We start from the raw sequence: 27,920 nt of genomic DNA on the forward strand, positions 1-27,920 counted from the left end.
TGTATATCTTTATTTGAACGAGGCTCATCTCATTATTTTAAAAGGGATATCCTAAAGTGGCTACATTTCTATTATGTTTGTCTCTAAAAATAGAAAGGAAAAGGTACGTGCTAATTCAATTGCATGCTTTTAGCCAAATCCGAATTTCCTGTTAATCATCTGATTAGTTGTTTACAAGATGAAGAATGCCATACCTCGTGGAACCTGCTTTTAATTTGATAAAAAATACATACAAGCTGATGAAGCGCTACACTTACATCCAAACATTTCTTGAATTGAATTTAACTAAACTTATTTAGACTAGATTAAGGGAATTAACTACTAGGCATTGTTACTAATGGAGATTCGAATGTGATCCTATATACTGCCTAACGGGACCCGATAAAAGAACTAAAATAAAACAGAACAGCATTGTGTAAAGTTGAAGTATTCTATCTTATGCATATCATTATAGCTAAAAAGGAATCTGGTCAGTCACTATGTCAATTATCCGTGCATTCTGTGTACTGTACAATTACATACCTCGTACCAATAAACAACTATAAACTAAAACACAAGAGACTAAAACTCAGTTAAGTATCAATTAACTATCCTTTCATGCTATTGAATTACAAACTAATCAATTATACGAGCCCATCAATATACCATGAGTATTACAACAAATACTTAAACTTCTTCAACATCTTTCATTTCATGCTTTCAAACTGTTTCAGTTACACCAATATGGGACTCGAAATGTGTACCTGGAATGTTGAAAATGCAGAGGAGAAGAAGAAAGAGATAGGAAAATCAGCAACAGCAGGAAACAAAGTAACAACAGTAGACAAAGTAGCAGCGGCAAACAAAACAACACAGCAGAATAGGCTTGAGTGCAAGAATGCAACTATAGCCGATAGAAAAGGTAGCCAAATGACAGCAACACACAGTGCAGTAGAAACAATGCTCCAAGACAAGACCAAGTCCAGGAGAAACAATGCAAACCAAACAATAGACTTAGTCGAGACTTGGAAGAAATCAGGATTGATTGAACAAATGAAATCCAAACAACAGTAGGAAGAAACAGTTTCTGATTTTTTGTATGTTTTTCTCTATTGTGTATGTGTCTGTATATGCCTATTCTGTGATATCTCTCTCACTGTATCTATGCCTTCTAAAAATCAATCTCCTGGCACATTCTAAATTTTTCAGTCTAAAATCTGTCTGTGTTTTTCTTTTCCAAAATTCAGTCCCCCTAACTAATGGAAGTTCTTCTCCCTTTTATAGCCTAACATCAGGCTATTCACAGCCTGTTAAAACACATCAGAACCCCTATCTTTCTTGCTGTTTTTCCATTCAACATTTTAAAATATGAAACATTCCCATGAGATTCCTGACAGCCCTTTTAATTGGCTTATTAAACTAAAAGCAGACATGGGCAGCAAGAATATAATCTGACAGCATATGCTGTCAAACTATTTTAATCTTAACAAAGGCCTTTATGCACATGTTGTACACAAGTGCACATGTCCCCCCAATTCAGACTGCAGTTACAGACCAGAACCTTAAATTTCTGATTCAAATACAACAACTATAAGTAGTTATACTCAATTCCTAATTTGATTTAAGTAGGACTTCAGCAGAAAAACCAATCAAATTATTGTCATTCAAAGCTTTGAACTTATTGACGATGTGTATCGACTCGACTATACTAATGGTAACACATACAGTTGAAGCTAATGATCAGAAATCTAACAGTATCAACAAGGGGTTCAGATTGCACTGTTAATACGAAAATGAACCTGGGAACTAATTAATCGACTCATTTCAAATTCGGTTGATTGTACAGCTTACACATACACACATTATCAGTAAATGAAAGAAAGACTTGATCAAACAGAGAGGTCCAGGCAAGGTGGACAGGACACAGTCGACCAACAATTCAGAAATAAAATCAACTAACATTTTGGGGCAATAAACAAACATTCAATTACAACAAAACTCATGAACTGATAGAAAAGAACACAAAAATACCTGAAATCTTGAAAAATCAGCAAACCCTAGCTCGGATTAGAATTGATATTTCTTAGGGTTGAACGGACTTTAATCGAAATGTTCTCAAATGAGAAACACTTCGATTAAGGTCCATTAGACCCTAATCACTTGGCTCAAACAGACACAGATCAGTCACGAGGAACCCTAGGGCTCCTAAAACAGATCTAGGATTTATGTTTCCCTGGTTAGATTCGGAATAAACCAAGCATGGTTTGGTCATGAGGGAGGTCCGGGGACTGTCTGGTGTGAAGCTGGGGTCAATCGGAGTAAGTCAGGTTCCGACTCGTATCCTCAAATGAAGATTCGAGAAGGTGGGAGGGGATTCGAGCTAAGTGGTTAGTGGATTTGGGTTCAGGATGGTGAGGTGCATCTATGGTGTTAAGGTGGGGGTGACCGGCGTCCATGCCGCCGGGATTAATGGTGAAGGGAAAGAGGGCGGCTAGGGTTCCGGGGTTTGAGGTCTGGGAAAGGGTTGAGGACGAAGGAAGGGTATTTGGATAGGGGGTGGGGTATGAGTGGAAAGCTTATATATGGGGTGGATGGTTTGATCTCAACCGTTAGATCAATCGAGATCAACGGCCTAGATCTGGAAGTTTAAACGAAACGATGTCGTTTAACTTACTAAGAGTCATGGTTGGTTCGGGTAGAACGGATCGGATCTATTCGTGGGTACAGGGTATGCAATCTTGGCCGTTGATTATTCTGAAATCAACGGCCCAGATCAGACCAGATCAAAACTACGTCGTTTGGACGCTCCTGAGATCAGCTGGTCTGGACCGGGGCAATCACGCATTTTGGGCTCGATTTGGGCCTCGGATTTTAAATGGGAACAGGCCCAAACTTGATTTCAGGCCAATTTTGCACTCTTTTTCTTTTATTTTTTCCATTTTAAAACAAAACCTAATTAAACAAAATTAAACCCCATTAATTAGACACTTAATACAATTATTTACACACGTATCAAAAATATTAAAAATAGGTAAAATCAACAAGGCGACAAATAGGACCAAACATGCATATTTCGTGATTTTTCTTTTAATAACCGGACTATGGTTCAACTACACATGACACACACATTTTTTTGTATTTTGTTTGATAAAAATAAAAATGGACAAAATCACAAATAACTAACGAAATGCCACTTAAAAATCCAAAAATTGTACAGCAAGACCAATTGCTATTATTTTTGTTTCTTTTGGAGTGATTGTCGCGCAAAACAAAAATCACGTGCTCACAAGAGCTACTATTTTACTATTGCCCAAGGAACTTATATGATTTCTGGATTGAGTACGACCAAGGGTCAGATGTGAGGATACTATGGGATCGGGCTGCGCGCCGCAGCAGTTTTATACTGATATTGGCATGAGGCTGAGGACCTAGATTTGATGCCACGAGATGGCTTGATATTGCGCTTCGGCCGCAAGGGGCCCCTCCCGGAGTCTGCACACCCCTAGTGAGCGCCGTCGACGATAAATAAATGGAGCGGGCTGCACGCCGCAGCGGGTATTATAGGGTACCGTTTTATGTGTTGATTTCTCTTTATATGTCTGTCACTTAACTGCTTATTTGTTGTAGTATTTCTACATTTCGCTTCCATTGTTTTATTACTCTCATATTACTTGCTTTTAAACTGCCGCAGTGTAGATTACTCTGTGTTTTCCGTGATTTCTTATTCTTAGTTATTATTTATGCTTATTACTCACTGGGTCAGAGTACTCACATTACTCCTTGCACCTTGCGTGCAGATCCAGGTGCATTTGAGGCTGAGTGAGGATTATTTCAGTTGAGCAGCGCATATCTGGGAGCATCGAGGTAGTTGCATGGCATCCGCAGCCCTAATCTCTCCCTTCTATCCTTGTTATTAATTAGTATTCCCTAGATGGACATGTATTAGGTCGTTAAACTTGTACTAGAGCCTCGAGACTCGTGACACCAGATCGGTGGGATTTATATTGATATTTTATGGATTTTCCGTATTGTTTATCTATTACTGCAGAGTTATAACCATGTTAATTTGGCATTAAATCCTATTAATTAGTACTGAATTCTGCATAAGGGATTGTGAGTGACGAATTGGTCGGGCTTGCCTAGCATCGTGTTGGGTGCCATCACGACCTGGGATTTGGGGTCGTGACAATATTCTGCCTCATTGTTAGTTATGGAATGACATTTAATAACTTGCCGAATGGGTTTCACCCGTAGGTGGTACCAATACTATCCCCAAACCTGATCCTCTCACATTAGATGAGCCATCAGTGAATAAAGTCCAAGTTCCTGGGTTAGCTCCATTGAACACCTGTAATTCTTTTTCTGCTTCTAACTGTACTCCCTGACTAAAATCAGCCACGAAATCAGCTAATACTTGTGATTTTATAGCAGTTCTAGGTTGGTATTCAATTTCGTATTCACTTAACTCTATTTCCCACTTAGCTAACCTACCTGATAACTCATGGTTATGTAATATGTTACGTAAAGGGTAGGTAGTTACCACAACGATAGGATGACACTGAAAGTAAGGTCTTAACTTTCTAGATGTCATGATTAACGCAAATGCAAGTTTTTCTAACTGAGGATACCTCGTTTCTGCATCTAACAAAGATTTACTTACGTAATAGATATGTGATTGTTTACCTTGCTCCTCTCGGACCAAAACAGCACTTACCGCCACCTCCGAAACAGCAAGGTAGAGGAGTAGCTTTTCCCTATCCTTTGGTTTTGCCAACAAAGGTGGATTTGATAAGTACGTTTTCAAATTCCTAAGTGTTTGTTGACATTCCTCATTCCATTCAAAATGATCCTGCTTCTTAAGAGCTGAGAAGAATTTAAAACACTTCTCTGATGATTTAGAGATGAATCTTCCCAAGGCCGCAATTCTCCCTGTTAATCTTTGAACTTCTTTCTTGTTTGAAAGTATGTTACGAATTTCCTCAATGGCTTTAATCTGTGCAGGATTTACTTCAATTCCACGGTTAGAAACAAGAAAACCCAAAAACTTGCCTAATGCAACACCAAATGCACATTTTTCGGGATTTAACTTCATATTATATTTGCGCAAAATTGAAAATGTGTCAAATAAGTGTGATATGTGATTTTTTGAGTATTGAGTTTTAACAATCATATCATCTATATAAACCTCCATTGTCTTTCCTAAATGTTCCTGAAACATTTTGGTAACTAACATCTGATACGTTGCACCTGCATTCTTTAGACCAAAAGGGCATTACTTTATAACAATAAGTCCCACTGTCTGTTATGAATGAAGTTTTTTCTTCATCTGCCGGATCCATTTTAATCTGATTATAACCTGAATATGCATCTAAAAAACTTAACAATTCGTGACTTGCAGTTGCATCAATCAATTGATCTATGTGTGGTAGTGGAAAAGAATTTTTAGGGCAGGCTTTGTTAAGATATGTATAATCTACACAAACCCGCCACTTACCGTTTTTCTTTGGAACCACAACAGTATTGGCTAACCAGTTAGGATATTTTACCTCTCGAATGGAACCAATTTTTAGCAGATTTTGGACTTCTTCTTGAATCACCTGATTCTTGAAAGTTCCCTGCTTTACCTCTCGAATGGAACCAATTTTTAGCAATTTTTGGACATCTTCTTTTCTTTTGCTTCACAGGAGGATATGACGGATCTTCATTTAGTTTATGAGTCATCACCTCCGGTTGTATTCATGTCATGTCGGAGTGGGACCAAGCAAAGCAGTCCATGTTAGTTTTCAAAAATTCAATTAACTTACCTTTCATTCCTTGGTCAAGATTAGCTCCGACATAGACTTTTTTATCATGCCATTGAGCGAATAACACGACAGGTTCTAATTCTTCTATTGTTGTTTTGATATCTTCATTCTCTTCTGGTTATTGAATGGTATCAGACCTTGAGTCCACATCTGTTTGCCCTTGTTCAGTTGAGGTTTGTGTTGTGATGTCCTCAACTACCTTCTGTGATTGCTATTTGCCTCCACTTCTTGTGCTTGTATCTGCAACAGAGTTAATAGCCTTGGACGTATGTTGATCTCCGCGAATTTTAAAAATTCCCCATGGCGATGGAAATTTGATAACTTGATGCAAGGTTGAAGGAACAACATCTATTTCATGGATCCATGGTCTCCCCAGAATCATGTTGTAAGCCATCTCCATGTCTACTACCTGGAACTTTTTATCTTTGACGACCCCTTCAGCAAAAGTGGTGAGTGTTACTTCTCCTTTTATGACGACACTGGAATTATCAAATCCAAATAGAGTATGCACCTTTTGTATTACTCCATCTTCAGCTTGCATCTCACGTACCACTCTTAGCAAAATAATGTTCACGGAACTACCTGGATCAATCAAAACTCGTTTCACATTAGTATAATGCACGATTAAAGATATTACCAGTGCATTGTTATGAGGGATTAATATGCCATCTGTATCTGCATCATTGAATGTAATATTGTCTTCTTCTAGAACATGTCACACCCGTTTCCCTTGGGCAATAGTTACTTTGGAAGTTTTGTTAGCTGCAGTATATGACACACCATTGATGTCTTCACCCCCACTTATAACGTTAACAGTTCTTTTGGGAGAAGGTGGTTTTGAAGGCTCCTGTCTGTTCTTCATGTAAGCTTGCTTGCCTTTCTCGCTGAACAACTCAGTAAGATATCCTTGTTTTAATAAATGATCAACTTCACTTTGTAACAATCTGCAATCTGCTATTTTATGCCCGTGATCATTATGGAACTCGCACAAATGGTCAGGGTTGCGCCTGTTTGGATTCGATCTCATTTCCTTTGGCCATAGAACCTTATCTCCCATGCTTTTCAAAACAGCTACGAGCTCGGAGGTGCTGACGTTGAAGTTGTAACCTCCGAATCTCGCTTTTAAATTTCTATCATCATCCCGTGACTCATAGTTGTTTCGCTCGTTCCTAAATCTTGATGAAGAACCTGATTCTCTGTTTCTTGATCTGTGATCATGCCTTTGATTATCTTGTTTTGACCGTGACTCTTTCCCCGCAGGTCCCATATAGGGCTCGTACTTGTTTTTACCAGATCTTTTTTCGTTCTCTGCACGTCTTAAACGTATGCTTTCCTCTTTTTGAGATTGGGGAACAGTATCTTCCTTAATCCTCAACTTCGTGCTATACCTGTTATAAACATCATCCCATGTTGTAGCTGGGAATTCTCGAAGGCTTTCCTTGAGTCTTCTCGTAGCTTCCGAGCTTTTTTCATTCAAATTGCTTGTGAAAGCTATAGCTGCCCAGTTATCAGGTACACGCGGCAATATCATTCTTTCGCGTTAAAATCTGTCCACGAATTCTCTAAGCAATTCTGAATCTCCTTGCTTAATTTTGAAAATATCCTCCATTCTTTTTTCCACTTTTTGGGCTCCCGAGTGTGCTTTGATGAAAGAATCTGCAAGCTCAGCAAAAGAGTATATAGAATTTTCAGGTAAAAGGGAATACCATGTTAGTGCTCCTTTGGTGAGTGTTTCACCAAATTTCTTGACTAATACCGATTCGATCTCCTACTTTGTCAAATCATTGCCTTTTACGCCCATTGTGAATGCATTCACGTGGTCTCGTGGGTCTATTGTTCCATCATACTTTGAAATATCAGGCATTTTGAACTTTTTTGGAATTAAGAGTGGGGCAGCACTCGGCTTCCAGGGTTGTTGCGAATATCTGTCCATGTCTACCCCTTTGATTATGGGCGGTACCCCGGGTATCTGCTCTATGCGTTCACTTTGCTCCTTGAGCTAGTTCTGCAAGGTTAGTACTAAATTTTGTAAATCAGAATTAATTACATTACCTGGTTCTCTCTCCTGCGGTTTACTAGGAGTTCCACCGCTGCCTGAGTTAATAAGCCCGGAACGAGGGTTTTCTATAGTGTTATTATTTGGAGAAGGTGTGGGTGTTGCAACAGGTAACTGGTTAACAAGCACCTCAACAGCTTTGTTGACCTAAGCAGTAATTAATTTCTGCAAAGCTTCATTAACAACTTCAGTATTTTCAAATTGAGCATACTCGTTTATTTGAGATCCATCAGGAGTACCCTCACGAGATTGCCGTGGAGAGTCCTGCGGAGTAGGAACTTGAATGTTAATATTTTGTGGGCCTCCCTAACTTTGTTGGTTCTCTTGGTTTCCTGGGGTGTTGTCATTGTTATTCGACATAATTGATGTAACAAGGAAGGTCAAGTGAAAAGAAAATAGATTATTAGATTCCCGGTAACAGAACCAATTTGTTTAACCAAAAAAATAGAATTTCAGTCAAAGTTAGAATTTAGAAGAACGCGGGTTACTGATAATCAAAAGAATATGTAGAAGAAAGTAATTTAGAGTAACCAGAGTGTAATCAGGAGAAAAACAAGTGAATCAAAGTATATTCCGATTGTGTCTTGTGTTTACAATTGACCAGATACCTCCCTTTTATAGGTATCTTGAAGATATGCATTTCCTCCAAATCATAACGAAGCTATTATGAATAATTAAAGACATTGAATGCTACGTTACACAATCATTGTAATCAATACAAATTCTCTAACGTATCCAGTATTTAATGCCTGTCGAATTCCGTATCTGCGCTCTTTATTATGGTCAGATCCATTCCTTCTGATAAGTGATTTAAATAGGTACGAGCGTTGAATCCTTCAAATATCCTCCCGTGCCTCTTACTTTGCCTTTGCTCGTTTCTACTACTGCCCGTGCCTCTTGACTAATTATAATTCTTTGACTATTTGACTAGTCCACATGTCTCAACATGTCACTTGCATATATAAATGCAATTTTTCCCAATACAATACTATGGTAAATTGCCGAAGAAAAGCTAAACACCTACCAGGTGCTTCCGTATTGCGACGTCGAAAACGAATAAACAATTTGTTCACGAAATGGTCCCAGCCTGCAAGTTGTTTGTTTCGAAATAACCAATGATACCATTCCAAAGCGTTTCCATCCAAATAGAATGAAGCCTGGGACAATTTATGCTCCGATGAAATATTGTAAAAGGTGAAATACCTCTCTGCCTGAAGAACCCAATTCAAAGGATTCTCACCGCTGAAATGACCCATTACTGGAGCTTGAGATAGGTCCACCATGGTAGATGGAGACAATGAAAGCACCAATGTTATGGATCCAATATCCACAATCAAATACAGAAATAACATATTGATATGATAACAAAGGAATTACACTGAAAAGGAACAATAACTGAGGATAGTAATAAAAAGAAAGGGATGAGAAGACAGAGCCACATAGAGAAATAGACGAGGCAGAGAGAGACCAGAGAGGGGAAGTTTCTAACAATATTCAGCCTACCTATACTATTGTTACCCAACCTTATTTAACCAATTCGCTTAATTGATTTCGGCACTTGGGCCCATCAACCCGGATCTCACACAAAGTTTGCTAGTTTCTTAAACACGTTCTTCATCATGGCCTATTGACTTTTTTTATTCATAACAAAACACCAACTAAATCTTAGAGTTTTTCATACTTTTCATATGCATTTGTCAGTTTCCCACATTCTCGACGAGCATTAGGAGATGTTTAGATTGAGTTTGGAACATCCTGACATTTCAGAATCATACTTTCCTGAAGCAATGTGAGTCAAAAATGTGACCACCTCTGATATGCCGGGGCATTTTGTAGGTTGCTCTTGAACACACATTTCTGCGACTATAAGAGCTTGTTGTAAACCTTTTGCTGGATAGTTGCCTTGAAGCGTTGGATCTGCCATTTCGGAGAATTTCTGATCTTTGATCAACAAACTTGCCTAATATGCAGAATATCAATGTTTACATCAATAACAACATACCCAATAAAATCCTACTGTACATCAGAAAATTAAAAGTTGTACAAATTTGTATAGCAGAAAGCAAGTTGGTTAATTAAAACAATTCGCTCTTAAAGATATGTTGCTCAGATTCTCCAGAAATACAGCTGCACCCGTGTCAAATCATCCAAAAATGCACTACTTTTGGAGGACTCGACACGTGCATTTTTGGAGGATTCGACAGACACTCAACGACATTTTTAAGAGTCCACCATTTAACTAAATGTAGTGGAACTAACTTGAACGATAATTTTAGGGAAAAAGGAAAAATAAGCATCCCATTGAAGTTTTGAGAATTATTATAAGAGCAAAAATATCTTAGCCATTCAACCAGATTATGCTCATCTCCATCTGTTGAGTTTTCCATTGCTTTTCTCCCTGTAAAGATCTCCAGAAGGACAACTCCAAAGTTGTAAATATCTGATTTTACACTTAACTCACCAGTCATGACATACTCAGGTGCACTATACCCAATCACGCCCTGGAATTTTATGTATACATGGTGTTTGCCTCCTATAGGCCCGAGTTTGGCCAAACTAAACCCAGATAGCTTGGCGTGATATCCCTCATCAAGCAAGATATTATAGCAGTTGATATTACAGTGTATTACAGGTGGCTGTGCTTTATCATGTAAGAATTCCAATCCCTTTGCTACTTCAATAGCAATTTTCATTCTAGTGTCCCAATCAAGTTGTTTCTTACTAGGTGAAGGATCTGCAGAAAAATCAATAATTTTAAAACCATATCTTTATCGAAGTGAAGGGGAGCCTTGGCGTAACTAGTCAAGTTGTTGCCATATGATCAAAGAGGTTACGGGTTTGAAACATAAAAACAGCCTCTTGTAGAAATGCAGGGTAAGGTTGCGTACAGCAAACCCTTGTGGTCTCACCCTTCCCAGACTCCGTGCATAGCGGGAACTTAGTACACCGGGCTACCTTTTATCTTTATTTGAAGTAGTAATCAAATAAAGTGGTAATTTACCTTGAATATAGTCTTTTAATGATCCTAGTGGCATGTATTTGTAAACCAGAAGTCTATGATCTCTATCAGCACAGTAGCCAATTATATTTACAATATTAGGATGGTGTAACAGATTTAGCCTCAGCACTTCAACAAGAAATTTCCTGTTGCCATTTTGATCAACCTGCATGATTGCAACAACCTGCACTAAATGAAGGGTCAACATTCAAATCAATGAAGCTTAGGTGCATGGGTATAACCTTGTTCTTAAAAATATTCTTCGCTGGAAAATTACACTATGCAAATAGGGTAAGAACGATTTTTTTGTTATATGTGAGCTATTGAATCCCCTTGACATAAAGAAAAAAGTTCAAGTATTATATTGAAGGGGGTTCAAAAGTTGCATCAGATCATAGGTTTATGTTGGGAATAAACCCCGTAAAAATAATATTCACGAAATTAGTGATAAATGCAGAACACTAAGTTATGGTTAAATCAGCAAGAATAGAAATGCAACAATAATGACACCAAAATTTTACGTGGAAACCCTTCTGAATAAGGGAAAAATCACGGCCAAGAAGAGCAACTGATATAATTATAGCGATGAATTTTACACTGTGTAGTAACGAGTAAAAATAACCCTAAGAACACTACACCCTCAAAAGAAATAAACACTCTGTTGCTTTTTTCACCTCACTACAATATCTCTCACACTTTGTTTTTCTTCACAAACTATTTTCTTATAGTTTATGGAATACCTTGCTCTCTCTCTCTCTCTCTCTCTTTTCTCTCTTTGTTTGTGTGTAGAAATGAGAGCCGAAGCTCTCCTTTTATAGACGGAGCCTTTCTCTCTCACGCCTACTACATTTAACATTTTCCTTCTGCAGCCTACCCTTTTTGAAAATGCAGAAGAAAAATGTTTGCTGCCAATTTTGAATAATCAACAAAAGGAAGAAAGTCTTCCTTAATTGATGTGATGGACCCCACAAATTTCCCCCTCTAGTCCCATTCACCTGAAGGATGTAACACCGGAGATTCTAGTTTGAGCGCATGCCGACGAGTTCTTTGCAAAGCTCGAACTTGTGTATTGGTACCACCTTGGTTAACATATCAGCAGGATTTACACTCGTGTGAATCTTTTTGACCTGAAGTGATCCGTTCTCCACTTGCTCATGAATCCAATGATATCTAACGTCGATGTGTTTTGTTCTCGCATGGTACATGGAGTTTTTGCTTAGGTCTATTGCACTCTGATTGTCGCAATAGACAACATACTCTATCTGTCGCAATCCAAGTTCTTGAAGAAATCTCTTGAGCCATATCATCTCTTTGCCAGCTTCAGTAGCCGCAATATACTCCGCTTCAGTTGTAGAAAGTGCGACGCACTTCTGCAACTTAGTTTTCCATGATATAACTCCCCCTAAAAAAGTAAACAAATATCCAATAGTGGATTTTCTATTATCAACGTCACCTGCCATATTAGAATCTGTATAGCCCTTCAAAATTAGATTTGATCCTCCAAAACATAAGCATTCATGTGAGCTTCCTCTTAGATACATGAGTATCCACTTTACAGCTTCCCAATGCTCTTTTTCTGGATTTTCGAGAAATCTGCTAACAACACCGACTGCATGAGCAATATTTGGTCGAGTGCATACCATTGCATACATCGAACTTCCGACGGCAGAGGCATAAGGAATCTTGGACATTCTCTCTTTTTCCTCTGTTGTTGTAGGACATATCTTCTAGCTCAACTTCAGATGAATAGGAAGGGGTATGTGAACCAACTTAGCATTTTTCATATTGAAGCACTCCAGTACACATTCTATGTACTTCTTCTGTGACAAGTAAAGCTTCCTTTCATTTCTCGAACGAGTAATTCTCATGCCTAATATCTTCTTAGCATGACCCAAGTCTTTCATTGCAAAAGACTTATTCAACTATTTCTTCAACTCGTCAATCTAGGAAGCGTTTCTGCCCACAATCAACATATCATCCACATATAGCAAAAGGATGATAAAGTCATCATCATAAAATCTTTTTATAAATACACAGTGATCTGAAAAAGTCTTCTTATAGCCTTGCTCCCCCATACCAGATTCAAACTTCTTATACCACTGTCTGGGAGCTTGCTTCAATCCGTATAGACTCTTCTTAAGTTTGCATACAAGATTTTCTTTACTTTTTACCTTGAAGCCCTCAGGTTGTTCCATATAGATATCCTCTTCTAAGTCACCGAGAAGAAAAACAGTCTTCACATCCATCTGCTTAATCTCCAAATCAAGACTAGCAGTCAAACCAAGAACTATCCGAATGAAGGATATTTTCATGACAGGAGAAAATATTTCGTCAAAGTCAATACCTTTCCTTTAACTAAATCCTTTGACAACTAATCTAGCTTTGTATCTGGGCTTCAAACTATGTTCTTCAACTTTAACTTTGAACACCCACTTGTTTTTCAAAGCTCTTATGTCCTCAGGCAATTTCACCAACTCATAAGTATGGTTCTCATACAGAGATTTCATCTCATCTTGCATGGCTTCAATCCATTGATCCTTGTGCTCATCTTTTATGGCCTCCGCATAACATTTAGGTTCTCCCCCATCAGTGAGTAATACATACTTATTGGGTGAATAGAGGGAGGAAGGAGTACGAGGTCTAGAAGATCTCCTGAGTGGAATATCTAACTCGTCTACAACTTCGTGAGTAGGAACATTTACCTCATCAACATTAGCATTGTTATCAACATCACCATCAATATGTTGATCTGGAATATGGTTCTGGGCATCACCATCCTCATTGAGCCCACTAACGTCATCCGCATTTGTATGAGGAACTTGATCAAGATTAACTAAACATTAAAAACTTGGAGATTTTAGCTTCTCCGCTTTGTTAATATCTTCAATGGTTTGATCTTCCATGAAGATAACATCACAGCTTCTCATGACCTTCTTCTCAATTGGATCATATAGCCTGTAACCAAACTCATCAAGGCCATAACCAATAAAGATGCACTGCCTTGTCTTGGTAGTTAATTTTGACCTCTCATCTTTAGGCACATGTACAAAAGCTTTGCAACCAAACACTTTCATGTGGTCATAGGAAACATCCTTGACATACCAAACTTTGTTTGGAATATCACTTTGCAAAGCAACCGCAGGGGATAGAATAATAACATGTGCGGTGGTTAACAAAGCCTCACTCCAAAAGGAATTCGGCAACTTTGCTTCAGAAAGCAAACATCTGACTCTTTCCATCAAGGTCCTGTTCATCCTTTCTGCTAAACCATTAAGCTGAGGAGTCTTAGGAGGAGTCTTTTGGTGTCTGATACCCTGTTGCTTGCAGTATTCGTCAAACGGTCCACAATATTCACCACCGTTATCAATACGAATACACTTCAGCTTCTTTCCAGTTTCTCTTTCAACTGAAGCCTGAAACTGCTTAAAGACACCCAACACTTAGTCTGTAGTCTTCAAGATGTAGACCCAAATTTCCTTGAACAATCATCAATAAAGGTAGCAAAATAAAGTGCACCACTGATCATAGGCTAAAAACTCATGTATTAGTCGTTGTAACAACACTTTAATTATTGCATTTTACAAAGGTTTGTGCTTAAATGATAATGAATTGTACTAAATTCATGCTTTATGCCTTGCAGGAAGCTAATCCGACTTAAGAATTAACTTTGGGATGAATTTGATTAATTTGGGGCTTTGAAGTCTGAGTAAAAGCTAAATAAATCAAGTCGGGATCATGTTCGGGGGTCGCAAAGCAAGCCCGAATAGAAAAACAAGAGAAAAAATGAAGTAACGCAGAAAAATACACTGTCGCGGTGCCAATCCATGTACGCGGCGCACGGGGTGTCACACGAGGCGTCGCGGACGTGTAAAAATCGCAGAACTACTCTATTTCGGTCTAAAAAGGGCATAATTGTCAAAACCTCTTCCTACACGATTAAAAAGGGTAAAGCATCCATTATTGACGGACCAGACCTATTTTGAGAGAGAAAAGGAGGAGAAGATACATCTGGGAGGATCAAAAATCAAGAGGAGACAACACTTTGGAGCAAGGACTAAAAGAGTTCTTCTAAACTTTCTTCTAGTATCTATTTATTTTATGTTTAAGACTTATATTATTGATGTTTGTATGATTATGAGTAGCTAAAAACCTAAATATTCTGGGGTTATGGGTGTTAGATGATTATGTTGTTTGAAGCTTAAATTGATGATCGTGAATTTATCGTTAAAGGTTGTTTATTTGATTCTGCTGTTAATTATTTTACTGCGTAGCTAATAGTGAAATACTATTTACTAATCTTGAGTTAAACTTGAAAAAGAAAATTCTTGATTGCATATAGAATCAAATAGAACAAGATCTGAATCCTGGGCATCGGGTGAAAGATTCGCGATTAAGATAGAACTATACTTAATTGCCTTGTTTGGTTGAAAAATAGGAATTGTAAATGCATTTGAGTTAATATTGATGCCATAGAAATATAGGTGTTAATTTAACTTGAATAGGTGCATAAGAATTCGACAGATTCTTATGGATATTATCAACCCTATAATCAATAACCCAGATAATTCAATAAATCATTTTAAACTAAAAGCGTAACATGATCTCTAGCAAGGCCATAACCCTGGACTATCTCTCTTATTAATTGTTAAAAGAAAATTGCATAAGTGGCGTAATAACTTTGTGTGGTATTATTGTTTGATTACTAATTAAATTGTAAATCGCTTATTTAAAGTATTTTGTGATGAATTAGCTTGAATCGATAATTGTTTGAGTTTGCATCAGTTGGTAAGTTAATCACAAGTCCTTGTGGGAACGATACTCTACTTATTACTATATTACTTGAAGATCGCGTACACTTGCGTAAGTGTTTTGGTGGCAACAAGTTTTTGGCGCCGTTGCTGGGGACTTGAAAATTAGCTATTTGACTGAGTTAAGCTTTTATCAGCTATTGGTTTAAGTATTAATTTTCAGTTCACTTTGTTTGTGTCACGTGGGCTCTTCTCTTGAATGCGAAGGGGTAGAAGCACAAGCAATCTCTTCCCTCTTGATCCTGAAATTGAAAGAACACTTCATAGAGCGAGGAAGGAGTTGGAAGATAGATACAAAACAGAAAGAGAGTTGGACATTTTAGTTCAACCACAACCAACAGTGATGGCATGTAATGGAGGGCGTCAGGTGATAGAAGCTGCAAGGACAAATCTTGCTAATATCACTCAGGCTGTTGTGAAGCCTGATATCACTGGTCACTTTGAGCTTAAACAGTACATGGTACAGCTGATTCAGTCCACTGGGAAATAAGTAGGTCTATCTCATGAAGACTAGTAGAGGCACATTCAGAATTTTTGGAAATCACGGATACTTACAACTATCCAAATGTTTCCAAGGACTATGTCAGAATGACCTTGTTTCCTTTTTCATTGTTGGGGGAAGCTAAAGAATGGTTGCAAAAGGAGCCTGCTAATTCAATCCATACTTGGGATGACTTAGCAAAGAAATTCTTAATCAAGTTTTTCCCCACTAAAAAGACAAAGTCTTTGCGGAGCCAGATTCTTGGGTTTCAACAACGGGATGGTAAGACTCTTCGCCAAGCTTGGGAAAGATACAAGAAATTACTTTGAGACTGTCCACATCATTGTCAAACTGATGAGGTATTGGTCCATACCTTTGTTGATGGATTAGATGAGACAATGGAAATCAATATGGGAACACTTACAATGCAAAGCAGAGGTCCGATGAACCAACAAGCACAATATGGGAACACTTACAATACAAATTGGAGAAATCATCCTAATTTCTCTTGGGGTGGAAATCAATCAAATCAGAATCAATATAGACCCCAAGGAAATTTTAAGCAACCTCAAAGGCCACCCCAGCAGGTAGAAGAAAGTACAAATGATTTGTTGAAGAAATTGTTGCATGACAATCATCAACTCAGAACTGATTTCAGAAATCTTGAAAGACAAATGGGATAGCTAGTTGCAAATCAAAATATTAGGCCTGCAGGTGCTCCTCCAAGTGATACATAGAAAAATCCACAAGTTAGTGCAATTACACTTAGAACTGGAAGGGAATTAGAAGAAGTTCCAAAGAAGAGAAAAGACAAGCCTATACGTGAGGGTGAATTGATTCCCAAAGCAACACAAGAAGCAAAGAAAGATGATACAGTTTCAGCACCTGTGAATGTTCCAAGGCCACCACCACCTTTTCCACAAAGATTGCAGAAAAAGAATGATGATCGCATGTCAACAAATTTCTCTCTATGTTGAGTCAGATTCAATTGAATATTCCATTGGTAGACGCGATTCGTGATATTCCAAAGTATGCCAAGTATATAAAAGATATTGTGGCTAACAAGAGGAGATTGACTGAATTCGAAATAGTTGCACTTATTGAGGAGTGCACTTCAAGGGTCCAAAATAAGCTTCCTCAAAAGCTTAAGGATCCTGGCAGCTTTACAATCCCTGTGAGAATAGGTAATGTTGATATAGGCCACACTTTGTGCTGGGAGCGAGCGTAAATTTGATGCCATTGTCTTTGTACAAAAAATTGGGTTTGGGAGCTCCAAAACCCACCACTGTGATGTTGCAACTAGCAGACAGGTCCATAGCTTACCCGGAAGGGGTGATTGAAGATGTGCTGCTGAAAATTGGGAAATTTATTTTTCCCGACTGATTTCATTATCTTGGATTTTGAAGCAGATGAAAAAGTTCCTATTATATTGGGAAGACCTCTCTTGGCTACAGGTGATGCTATAATTAAAGTAAGAGAAGGGAAAATGATCATGAGAGTTGAAAATGAGGAAGTTGTTTTTAATGTATACAAAGCAATTCAACTTCCTCGTCATTATGAAGAATTGTCTATGATATCTGTCATAGAGATGAATGAGCAACTTATTGCCCCAAGTGTATATTTGAAGGATTCTTTAGAGAAAGCAATCGTGTTGTTCGAGAGTTTGGAGATTAATGATGAGGTTGAAGAGATGAAGCATAGTTTGAACGCATCATGTGAATATATGAAAGGTTTAAATCCCTTTGAACCTTTGAACAGGCCAAATGGTCCTCCTCCGAAGCCATCAATTGAAGAAGCTCCAAAATTGGTACTAAAACCTTTACCTTCTCACCTTCATTATGCTTATTTGGGTAGTTCTGATACGTTACCTATTATTATTTCTTCTGACTTGTCTGAATTGTAGGAAGAAAAATTGATGAGCGTACTATGTGAGCATAAAAGAGCAATTGGGTGGACAATGTCTGACATAAGAGGTATTAGTCCAGCTTTTTGCATGCATAAAATTCTTATGGAGGAAGGACACAAGTCGAGCATAGAACAACAACGCCGCCTAAATCCCAACATAAAAGAGGTGGTGAAAAAAGAAGTGATTAAATGGCTTGATGCAGGTATTGTATTTCCAATCTCTGATAGCAAATGGGTAAGTCTAGTCCAATGTGTTCAAAAGAAAGGAGGAAGATTTTTACATGACGTGAGATTCTACATGTGGGACGAGCCTTTTCTATACAAGCAATGCGCAGATCAATTGGTAAGAAGGTGTGTCCCTAAGGAGGAGATGAATGCAATATTGCATGATTGTCATTCTTCTCTTTATGGAGGTCATCATGGTGGAGACAGAATTGCACAAAATGTTTTGCAATAAGGTTTTTACTGGCCAAAATTATTTAAAGATGCACGTGCTCTTGGTAAAAATTGTGACAGGTGTCAAAGAATAGGTACAATCACGAAGAGGGACGAGATGCCTTTGCAAAATATTTTGGCAGTAGAGCTCTTTGATGTCTGGGGAATTGATTTTATGGGACCATTTCCATATTCTAATGGGCACAGATACATTTTGGTTGCAGTCGATTATGTGTCTAAGTGGGTTGAGGCCATTGCTCTTCCTACTAATGATGCAAAGGTAGTGGTAAGTTTCGTAAAGAAGCATATTTTCACACGCTTTGGAACTCCAAGGGTGTTGATAAGTGATGGAGGAACACACTTTTGCAACAAATTGTTTAAAAATGTTCTAGCAAAATATGGGGTAAGACACAAGGTTGCTACTGCATACCACCCTCAAACGAGTGGTCAAGTTGAAGTGTCAAACAGGGAGGTAAAATAGATTTTGGAGAAAACAGTGAGTGCATATAGAAAAGATTGGTCCGGTAAGTTAGAAGATGCATTGTGGGCTTACCGAACTGCATACAAGACTCCAATAGGTACTTCTCCGTACAGGTTGCTTTATGGAAAGGCATGTCATTTGCATGTTGAGCTAGAACACAAAGCTTATTGGGCAATCAAAAAGCTAAATATGGATATGGACTTAGCCGGTAAAAAAAGACTGCTACAACTCAATGAACTTGATGAGTTTCGGTTGCATGCTTATGAAAATGCCAAGTTATATAAAGAAACGACCAAGAGGTGGCATGACAATCACATCCAACATCGTGAGTTTGAGCCGGGTCAAGAAGTTCTCTTGTTTAATTCAAGGCTAAAGCTTTTTCCTGGAAAGCTTAAGTCCCGATGGGCAGGCCCTTTCGTTGTGGTAAGTGTGACTCCTCATGGAACAGTTGAATTGCGGGACATAAATTCAAGTAGCACATTCTTGGTGAATGGGCAACGAGTAAAACACTATTGGGGTGGTGATATTAAACGTCACAAGACCTCGGTAGATTTGGTTGATGCATGATGAAGTGTTGAGTCATGCCGCGACGTTAAATTAGGCGCTTATTGGGAGACAACCCAATGACTAACATCACTAACTTTTAATTGTAGTTTAGAAATATTAGATTTTAGATGTTATAATGTTTTTAGTCAGGTGCAAGCATGAATTTGGCCTAAAATCAGTGTACAATGATGTAGGGGTAAATTGTGAGCTAAAAACGAAAAATAGGCTAACTCTGTGAAAAATTGGCCTACCGCGTCGCATGGGGCGTCGTGCCACACACCGTGCTAGGCAAAATTGCACAGATGAGGTAGAATACAAAATTTTCGGAGCAGCTAGGATTTTTGGCCTACCGCGCCGCGTGGGGCGCCGCGGCAGGCCATTTTTAATTTTTTTTTTTTTTTAAAATTTAACCCCTTAATAACCGAACCCCTTTCCCTTATTTCATTATTTCATCTCACAACTTCTGCCTCTCCCATTCTCAACTCAAAAACCCCAACCCAATAATTCCACTCAACAATGCATCCTCAAATCTTTATTTTTCTTGCAAGGTAAGTAGTCTTCTCTTTCTCTTCTTTCAAACTAGTAGTATTTCAGTTTGTCTTTCTCTTATTTTCAAATATGTTTGTATAAACCCTAGCAAGAATTGTGTTCATAATTTTCTTTTAGTTTCTTTTGTTAATATTGTTAAAAATAGTATTATAAACTTAGAATGTCTATTCTTTTTGTGGTTATGGAGGATTTGAAGGTGTGTTGAGGTGAAATGGGTTGAGTTTCTTGTGCAAGATTATTGGGGGTGTACTAATCTGAAAATACATATAATAAAGTGAAAAATTGTGTATGGAATACTATTGTGAATATGTAATGATGTTATAGTTGTGATGAGAGGCATATTTGTGTTGTTGACATGGTGATTATGCCTCTTTTGAAGTTGAAATTTTAAGAATACGAGACATGCTTACAATATGTTTGTTAAAATTTCTAAGTGACATGAAATTGAGTAATGTCGCAAAATAAGAAACAAATTGCATTGTGAGATGTTATTATTTATAACAACTATAACATTAGGCTAAACCATATTTTTTCGCTTTCTTTATGTAAAATTGAGGTGTATGATTCATGCTAATGTGCCTATGTAGTATATTTTGTATAATAATTTTGAATTTTATAAAATAGACTAATTTCTTTTTATGTTTATGTTTAATAATAATCTAGCTTAATTTTGTTTAATATTTATTCTTATGTTTAATATTAATCTAGCTTGTAAAATCTAGCTTAGTTTTTAATTTTTATTTTATTTTTTATTGTTGCAATTGTCTCTAATGTTGGGTAGGCCGATAAGCATTATATCATTCTAATTGAAGAACAAGGTAGTCTGAATCCCTGTTATACATGCTAAGTATCAACATGATATAACATAAGTGTGGGGTATTTACTCCACTTGCTCTTAAAATTATTTTGTGTCTCTTTAACTAATATATCAAGTTGTGTAGGTATAATGTCTCGGCGCCCAAGCAAAAGATCAAACGCTGGCTTATCTAAGGCTGCATCTACTAGCCGACGTGGAGGTAGAAGGGTACCACCTCCGGCACCAGTTGAGGAGGAAGAGGAACACTTTGACCCTGATGCAGATGAGGTGCCAGAGTGCAAATATGGCATCAGGGTTATTCCAGCCCATACAATACAATGGTTCCAATCCTTTGTCCCTGTTGTGCCACCAATTCCAGAAGTTGTCATAGATGAAGGAAAGCTTGCCCGTAAGTATAATGCCATATATACTAACATTCGAGCTTTGGGGTTTGAAGGGTTGTTTCGCCAAGGTGATAATGTGAACATCACTTGGTAAAAGAATTTTATGTCAATTGGCAACCAGGATGTGATTTAGATGCCAGCTATCAAGTCAGGGTCAGAAACAGAGTGATCCCATTTTCATCAAAGGTCATAAATCAAATAATGGGTTTCACTGAACATTCACATAAGCTGTTCCAGAGGTTCCTGCTTGGCCCTGATTACCCAGACATTCGCAGGCAGCTATATGGTGCAGATTCCTTTGCCTTGTGAACTAGAGATTCAAATGAGTTTCACAATGAGATGTAAAAAGGAACATTCCAGCGTCCTGCACGAGTCATTTTGAAGATAATAAATGCCAAAATCATGCCAACACAAAGTGATACAGACGTATCAAAACTAAAGGTTTGCTTGATTTATGCATTTTTAACAGGAATGCAGGTTGATCTTGGGAAAATTATGCTGGAACACATGTCAAACATGAGACCTTTTGGGGGACGCCGCCTACAGTATCCGAGTATGATCACTCGGCTATTGCGGACGCACTACATTGAAGAAGAGTATCACTATGATCGGAAGATAAAAGTAACATATCCTATCAGGGCGTTTGATGTCACGACTGTGATAGATCCGCCTGCCGCTGCACTTAATCCCGATCAAAGGCTGGAAGAGACTTTGCAAATATTATTTGCTTACCTGCGCCTTCGCGCTTCTAGAGGGGAAGTGAACTTGGAAGAGTTACAACAAAATCACCCTCTATCTCCTTTCACACAACAGTGGTTAGGAATGGCTCAGCAAGGTCAAATCCCATAGGATGAAGATGTGAACTCTATTCCCTCAGATGACGAGGAATATTTGCGCACCTTTGAGGATGACGATGCTTAGGCCAATGGCCTCAGGGAGTCTTTTTTCCTGATCTATTTTTGATCTTTTTGCATTAGTGACAATGCAATGTTTTTAGTGTGGGGTGATTTTCTCCTATTGTAATGTAATTACTTTAGTATTTTTTGTATTATGGTTGTTTTATTTTGTTTAGACTGTTAAACTTTTTGGTTTGGTAGACTATAACGTTTGTAGGTAGTAGTGGTACTAATTTCAATTTTGTTTCCCAACGATGGATTTTCTTGAGGGAAATAAAGTTGAAACTCGAAAAAAAATGTTTTTTTTTTTAATTTCAGTTTAGTGTATGCTAGTTTTTGTTTAAATTAAAACATTTCCCTTGGTTTTTATTTACACCACGGTTCTTTTCCAAGGGTGTATTTGAACCGGGTATAGTGTAAAACAAATTTTGTTCAATTGAATAAAAAGTTCCTAACTCACAAAGTTAATCTCCTCAAATGCACATGCTTCAGAAGTTGTATGTACCTTATTTGTGATGCCCAATCTCAGTTCTTGATTCTAAAGTAAGTGCCTTAAATTGTGTATTTATAACAATGCTTAACTACTTTGACTAGAGAGTCAAGAAAGATCCAAGCTTGAATGAGCTGTGTGCCAATTGTAAGTGAGGTTGTCGAAAAATTCTGTGCGTAACAGTTGATATCTAGAACTTGTCCTCAGGTGTTTTGCAAAGCGAAATAATAGCATTATTCAGTTTAGGAGATGATATAGGCATTTCTTTGTTAAACCAGTTTCATAATTGTTCCCATCTAGTTATATATATATATATATATATATATATATATATATATATATATATATATCTTAGTCAAACCTTTTGAGTCGTTAATCCTATTTCTTTGGCATCACATTATGAACTTTACCAATTTACGTAAATATATCAGTTGTTTGAACCTCTATCTCTCATGAGCACTTAGTGTTGTTTTAATGTTGTTAAAGTTGAGAAGAGATTTGTTTATTTGAAAAAACAAATTTGAGTTATATATGCATATGTATGTGTATATATATATATATATAAGGGATGAATTTTCATTAGTAACATTCCCTAGCTTATGGCGCTTAAAGAGAATAGGATTTGTTGTTATTATGTAAAACCTCAAAAAGGTTGGAGATGATTTAACATAAGAGTAATGCTGAAATTGTGAAATGAAATGGTGTATGTATGAAGTGCTCAAAGAGATGTAGCTACTACATTCTATATTTATCACACCCTTCCTCAGCCTGCATTACAACCAATTAAAGTCCTATTTGATCTTTGATTGAATAAGCTCAATTAGTAGAGTATTACACTAGGGGAAAGCATATGGTATGTCATTTGTTGCACATGAATTTCAATTCTGAGAGTGAGTTACTTCTTCCTATTTTGAGTTCCTAATTATTTGTGAATACTATGTTGAGATGAACTAGTGTATATTAGTTGTGGGAGGACACATGATTTGTGAAAGCAAGGAAACATTTTGACCTTTGTGTTAGAGTAAGTGAGAAAGTTATGAAAATACGTGGCACTTGTGAGTTATGTCTTGAGGTTGAACTATTATGAATTGGTACTTAAGTGTCGGCATGTGTTGTTAGAAAAATTGCTTGATAAAAAGGTCGTCCTTATGTGAAATGTATGTTAATTGCTCGAGGACGAGCAATGGTCTAAGTGTAGGGTGTTGATCATAGGCTAAAAACTTGTGTTTTAGTCGTTGTAACAACACTTTAATTATTGCATTTTACAAAAGTTTGAGCTTAAATGATAATGAATTGTACTAAATTCATGTTTTATGCCTTGCAGGAAGCTAATCCAACTTAAGAATTAACTTTGGAATGAATTTGATTAATTTGGGGCTTTGAAGTCTGAGTAAAAGCTAAATAAATCAAGTCGGGATCATGTTCGGGGGTCGCAAAGCAAGCCCGGATAGAAAAACAAGAGAAAAAATGAAGCAGCGCAGAAAAATACACTGTCGCGGCGCGCCGTGGGGCACCGCGGCAGTGCAAAAATCTTTGTTGCATTGTTTTTATCCGTTAAAATGCATTCTGCCTCTGTCCAATCCATGTGGGCATCGCACGGGGCGCCGCAGACGTGTAAAAATCGCAGAACTACTCTATTTCGGTCTAAAAAGGGCATAATTGTCAAAACCCCTTCCTACACGATTAAAAAGGGTAAAGCATCCATATTGACGGACCAGACCTGTTTTGAGAGAGAAAAGGATGAGAAGATCCATCTGGGAGGATCAAAAATCAAGAGGAGACAACACTTTGGAGCAAGGATTAAAAGAGTTCTTCTAAACTTTCTTCTAGTATCTATTTATTTTATGTTTAAAACTTATATTGTTGTTGTTTGTATGATTATGAGTAGCTAAAAAACCAAATATTCTGGGGTTATGGGTGTTAGATGATTATGTTGTTTGAAGCTTAAATTGATGATCTTGAATTTATCGTCAAGGGTTGTATATTTGATTCTACTGTTAATTATTTTACTGTGTAGCTAACAGTGAAATACTATTTATGAATCTTGAGTTAAACTTGAAAAAGGAAATTCTTGATTGCCTATAGAATCAAATAGAACAAGATCTGAATCCTGGGCATCGGGTGAAAGATTCGCGATTAAGATAGAACTATACTTAATTGCCGTTTTTGGTTGAAAAATAGAAATTGTAAATGCATTTGAGTTAATATTGATGTCATAGAAATATAGGTGTTAATTTAACTTGAATAGGTGCATAAGAATTTGACAGATTCTTATGGATACTATCAACCCTATAATCAATAACCCAGATAATTCAACAAATCATTTTTAAGCTAAAAGCGTAGCATGATCTCTACCAAGCCCATAACCCTGGAATATCTCTCTTATTAATTATTAAAAGAAAATTGCATAAGTGACGTAGTAACTTTGTGTGGTATTATTGTTTGATTACTAATTAAATTGTAAATCCGTTATTTAAAGTATTTTGTGATGAATTAACTTGAATCGATAATTGTTTGAGTTTGCATCAGTTGATAAGTTAATCACAAAACCTCGTGGGAACGATACTCTACTTATTACTATATTACTTGAAGATTGCGTACACTTGCGTTAGTATTTTGGTCGCAACAACCACCCAAAGTTTTTGTCTTTATTGGGCTACATAAATCTGAATGCACCAACTCAAGTAACTTTGTCTTTCTTGAAGGAGGATGAGATTGGAAAAAAACTCTTTTTGTTTTCCAGCCAAGCAATGCTCACATTTTTCTAATTTTGCACTTTCAAAATTTGACAACAATTTCTTCTTGGCCACAACATTTAGTCTTTTCTTGCTAATGTGGCTAAGCCTCTTATGCCATAACTTTGAAGAGTTATAGCTCTCAACAACATTCACCATATCAACACAGGTAGAGGCCGTAGTCCAGTATAGACCACGACGTTTTTCCCCACGAGCCACAATCATGGAGCCCTTAGTGAGCTTCCACTTTCCAGTACCATTGGTACTGACATATCCCTCATCATCCAAAACACCAACAGAGATCAAGTGCAAACACACATCAGGTGCATGCTTTACATTATTTAAAACTAGTTTAGTTCCAATACTAGTTTCCAAACAAATCGTTCCAACACCAGCCACCCTAGATATAGTCTCATTACCCATACTCAAAGTTCCAAAGTCACCCTGAGTATTGGATGAGAAAAATTCCTTCCTTGATGTCACATGAGATGCAGCACCACCGTCCACAACCCAGCTTAACTCATCACAAGCAATATTTATCAAATCCGCATCAAGGACAGTGACAAGATCTTCTGTAGTGACGGTGGCCACACGACTGCCATCTTCTTTATGTTCTTCCTTGTCTCTATTCTCCTTTTTCAAAATTCGGCAGAACTTCTTTGTGTGCCCTTTCTTCCCGCAATGATAGCACTCAATATCTTTAAGTCTGCTTCTGGATTTGCTTCTATTATGTTCTCTATTTTGACAACCCCGGTTCTTGCTTCTCCCCCTAGAGTCAGTCACCAAGACATCTGATGAGGAGGAACCTTGAGATTTTCTTCTCATCTCTTCATTTAAAAGGCTGTTCGTGGCAAGATCCATAGAGATCACACCATCCGGAGCAGAATTTGATAATGAAGTTCTAAGAATTTCCCAAGAATCTGGTAGGGAACCAAGTAGAAACAGACCTTGAATTTCTTCATCAAATTTAATGCCCATAGCAGATAACTGGTTCATAATCCCCTGAAAATTATTCAGATGATCTGTCATTGCGGAACCATCATGGTATTTTAAACCCAACATCTGCTTAATCAGAAACATCTTATTGTTTTCGGTTTTCCGAGCATACAAACTTTCAAGGTGCTCCCATAGGGTCTGAGCATGTGTTTTCCCAGAAATATGGTTCAAAACATTATCGTCAACCCACTATCTAATAAAGCCGCAAACCTGCCTGTGTAACAAATTTCACTCTTCATCTGATTTATTATCAGGCTTTATAGTGTTGAAGGCAGGTTGATGAAAATTCTTAACATAGAGCAAGTCTTACAGTTTGCCCTTCCAAATGGCATAATTTGTGCCATTCAAAGTAAACATTCTACTAGTGTTTGCTTCAATCGTTTATCACAAATACAAATACTATTTATTAGGAGACCAAAGTAATTCTTTTCTGATGTGGAAGTTCAGAATGTGCTGCAACCACAGAGCATACTCAGACAGAACCATGGCTGTGATACCACTTGTTGGGAATAAACCCCGTAAAAATAATAGTCACGGTATTAGTGATAAACGCAGAACACTAAGTTATGGTTAAATCAGCAAGAATAGAAATGCAGCAATAATGACCCCAAGATTTTACGTGGAAACCTTTCTGAATAAGGAAAAAACCACGGCCAAGAAGAGCAACTGATATCACTATAGCGAGAAATTTTACACTATGTAGTAATGAGTACGAATATTCCTAAGACCACTACACCCTCAAAAGAAATAAACACTCTTTTGCTTTTTCCACCTCACTACAATATCTCTCACACTCTATTTTTCTTCACAAACTATTTTCTTATAGTTTATGGAATACATTGCTCTCTCTCTTTTCTCTCTTTGTTGGTGTGTAGAAATGAGAGCCGAAGCCCTCCTTTTATAGGCAGAGCTTTTCTCTCTCACGCCTACTACATTTAACATTTTCCTTCTGCAAACTACCCTTTTTGACAATGCAAAAGAAAAATGTTTGCTGCCAATTTTGAACAATCAACAAAAGGAAGAAAGTCTTTCTTAATTGATGGGATGGACTCCACAGTTTAAACCCCAACCGTAACATCCTAAAAGTTTTTTGAATCCTCTTTTATAAATTTCTGGTTCCACCTCTGCTTTGAGCTCAGCGAGGTAAAGATTGTAAAGAAACGAAAAACACAAAAACTTGAGAAGCAAGTCTCATAAAGGAGTTTACAAATTCATCAAGGCTGAGAATTTTATTAATTCTAAGGATTAAGATATTTAAGAAAAACCACTACTTTGCGCTAACCTGTTCGTGAAGTTGCCCCTTGTATACTCTTCCACAACCGCCTTCTCCAAGAAGACAATCATCTCGAAAGTTTCTGGTTGTATTGGTTAATTCCTCGAATGTAAAAGTTTTTGCAACAATGCTACTAGATCCTGCAATATTAGCAGACTCCATAAGGTATATTATCGAGTTCTTAGCCTTATGTCACAAAGGGGAAGATATGACTATAACAGAAACCAATGTAATGGTTTTAACATGGCAATAGTAGAAATACTAACAAAATGACATAACAATTTTCAG

General features: G+C 37.5%; 1 protein-coding gene across 3 annotated transcripts; it reads right to left on the minus strand.

The window, feature by feature from the left end:
- Nucleotides 1–471: 471 nt before the first annotated feature.
- Nucleotides 472–27,866, minus strand: LOC104244173 (probable serine/threonine-protein kinase PBL7). Of its 3 annotated transcripts, XM_070150889.1 has the most exons (5): nt 27,642–27,866; nt 11,080–11,085; nt 10,841–11,021; nt 10,169–10,573; nt 8,546–9,786 (listed from the first exon to the last, which is right to left on the minus strand). In XM_070150889.1, exons 1-5 carry the CDS (start codon nt 27,792–27,794, stop codon nt 9,563–9,565), a joined length of 969 nt encoding a protein of 322 aa, XP_070006990.1. In that variant the 5' UTR covers nt 27,795–27,866; the 3' UTR covers nt 8,546–9,562. The 3 variants fall into 3 exon arrangements, 1 of the variants encoding a protein (XP_070006990.1); XR_011401036.1 differs by lacking the exons at nt 8,546–9,786; nt 10,169–10,573; nt 10,841–11,021; nt 11,080–11,085 and adding an exon at nt 472–743 and having other exon boundaries at nt 27,642–27,728; XR_011401035.1 differs by lacking the exons at nt 10,169–10,573; nt 10,841–11,021; nt 11,080–11,085 and having other exon boundaries at nt 9,691–9,799; nt 27,642–27,727.
- Nucleotides 27,867–27,920: the final 54 nt, after the last annotated feature.

The sequence above is a fragment of the Nicotiana sylvestris genome, chromosome 7, assembly GCF_000393655.2.
Source record: "Nicotiana sylvestris chromosome 7, ASM39365v2, whole genome shotgun sequence".
Classification (NCBI taxonomy): domain Eukaryota; kingdom Viridiplantae; phylum Streptophyta; class Magnoliopsida; order Solanales; family Solanaceae; genus Nicotiana; species Nicotiana sylvestris.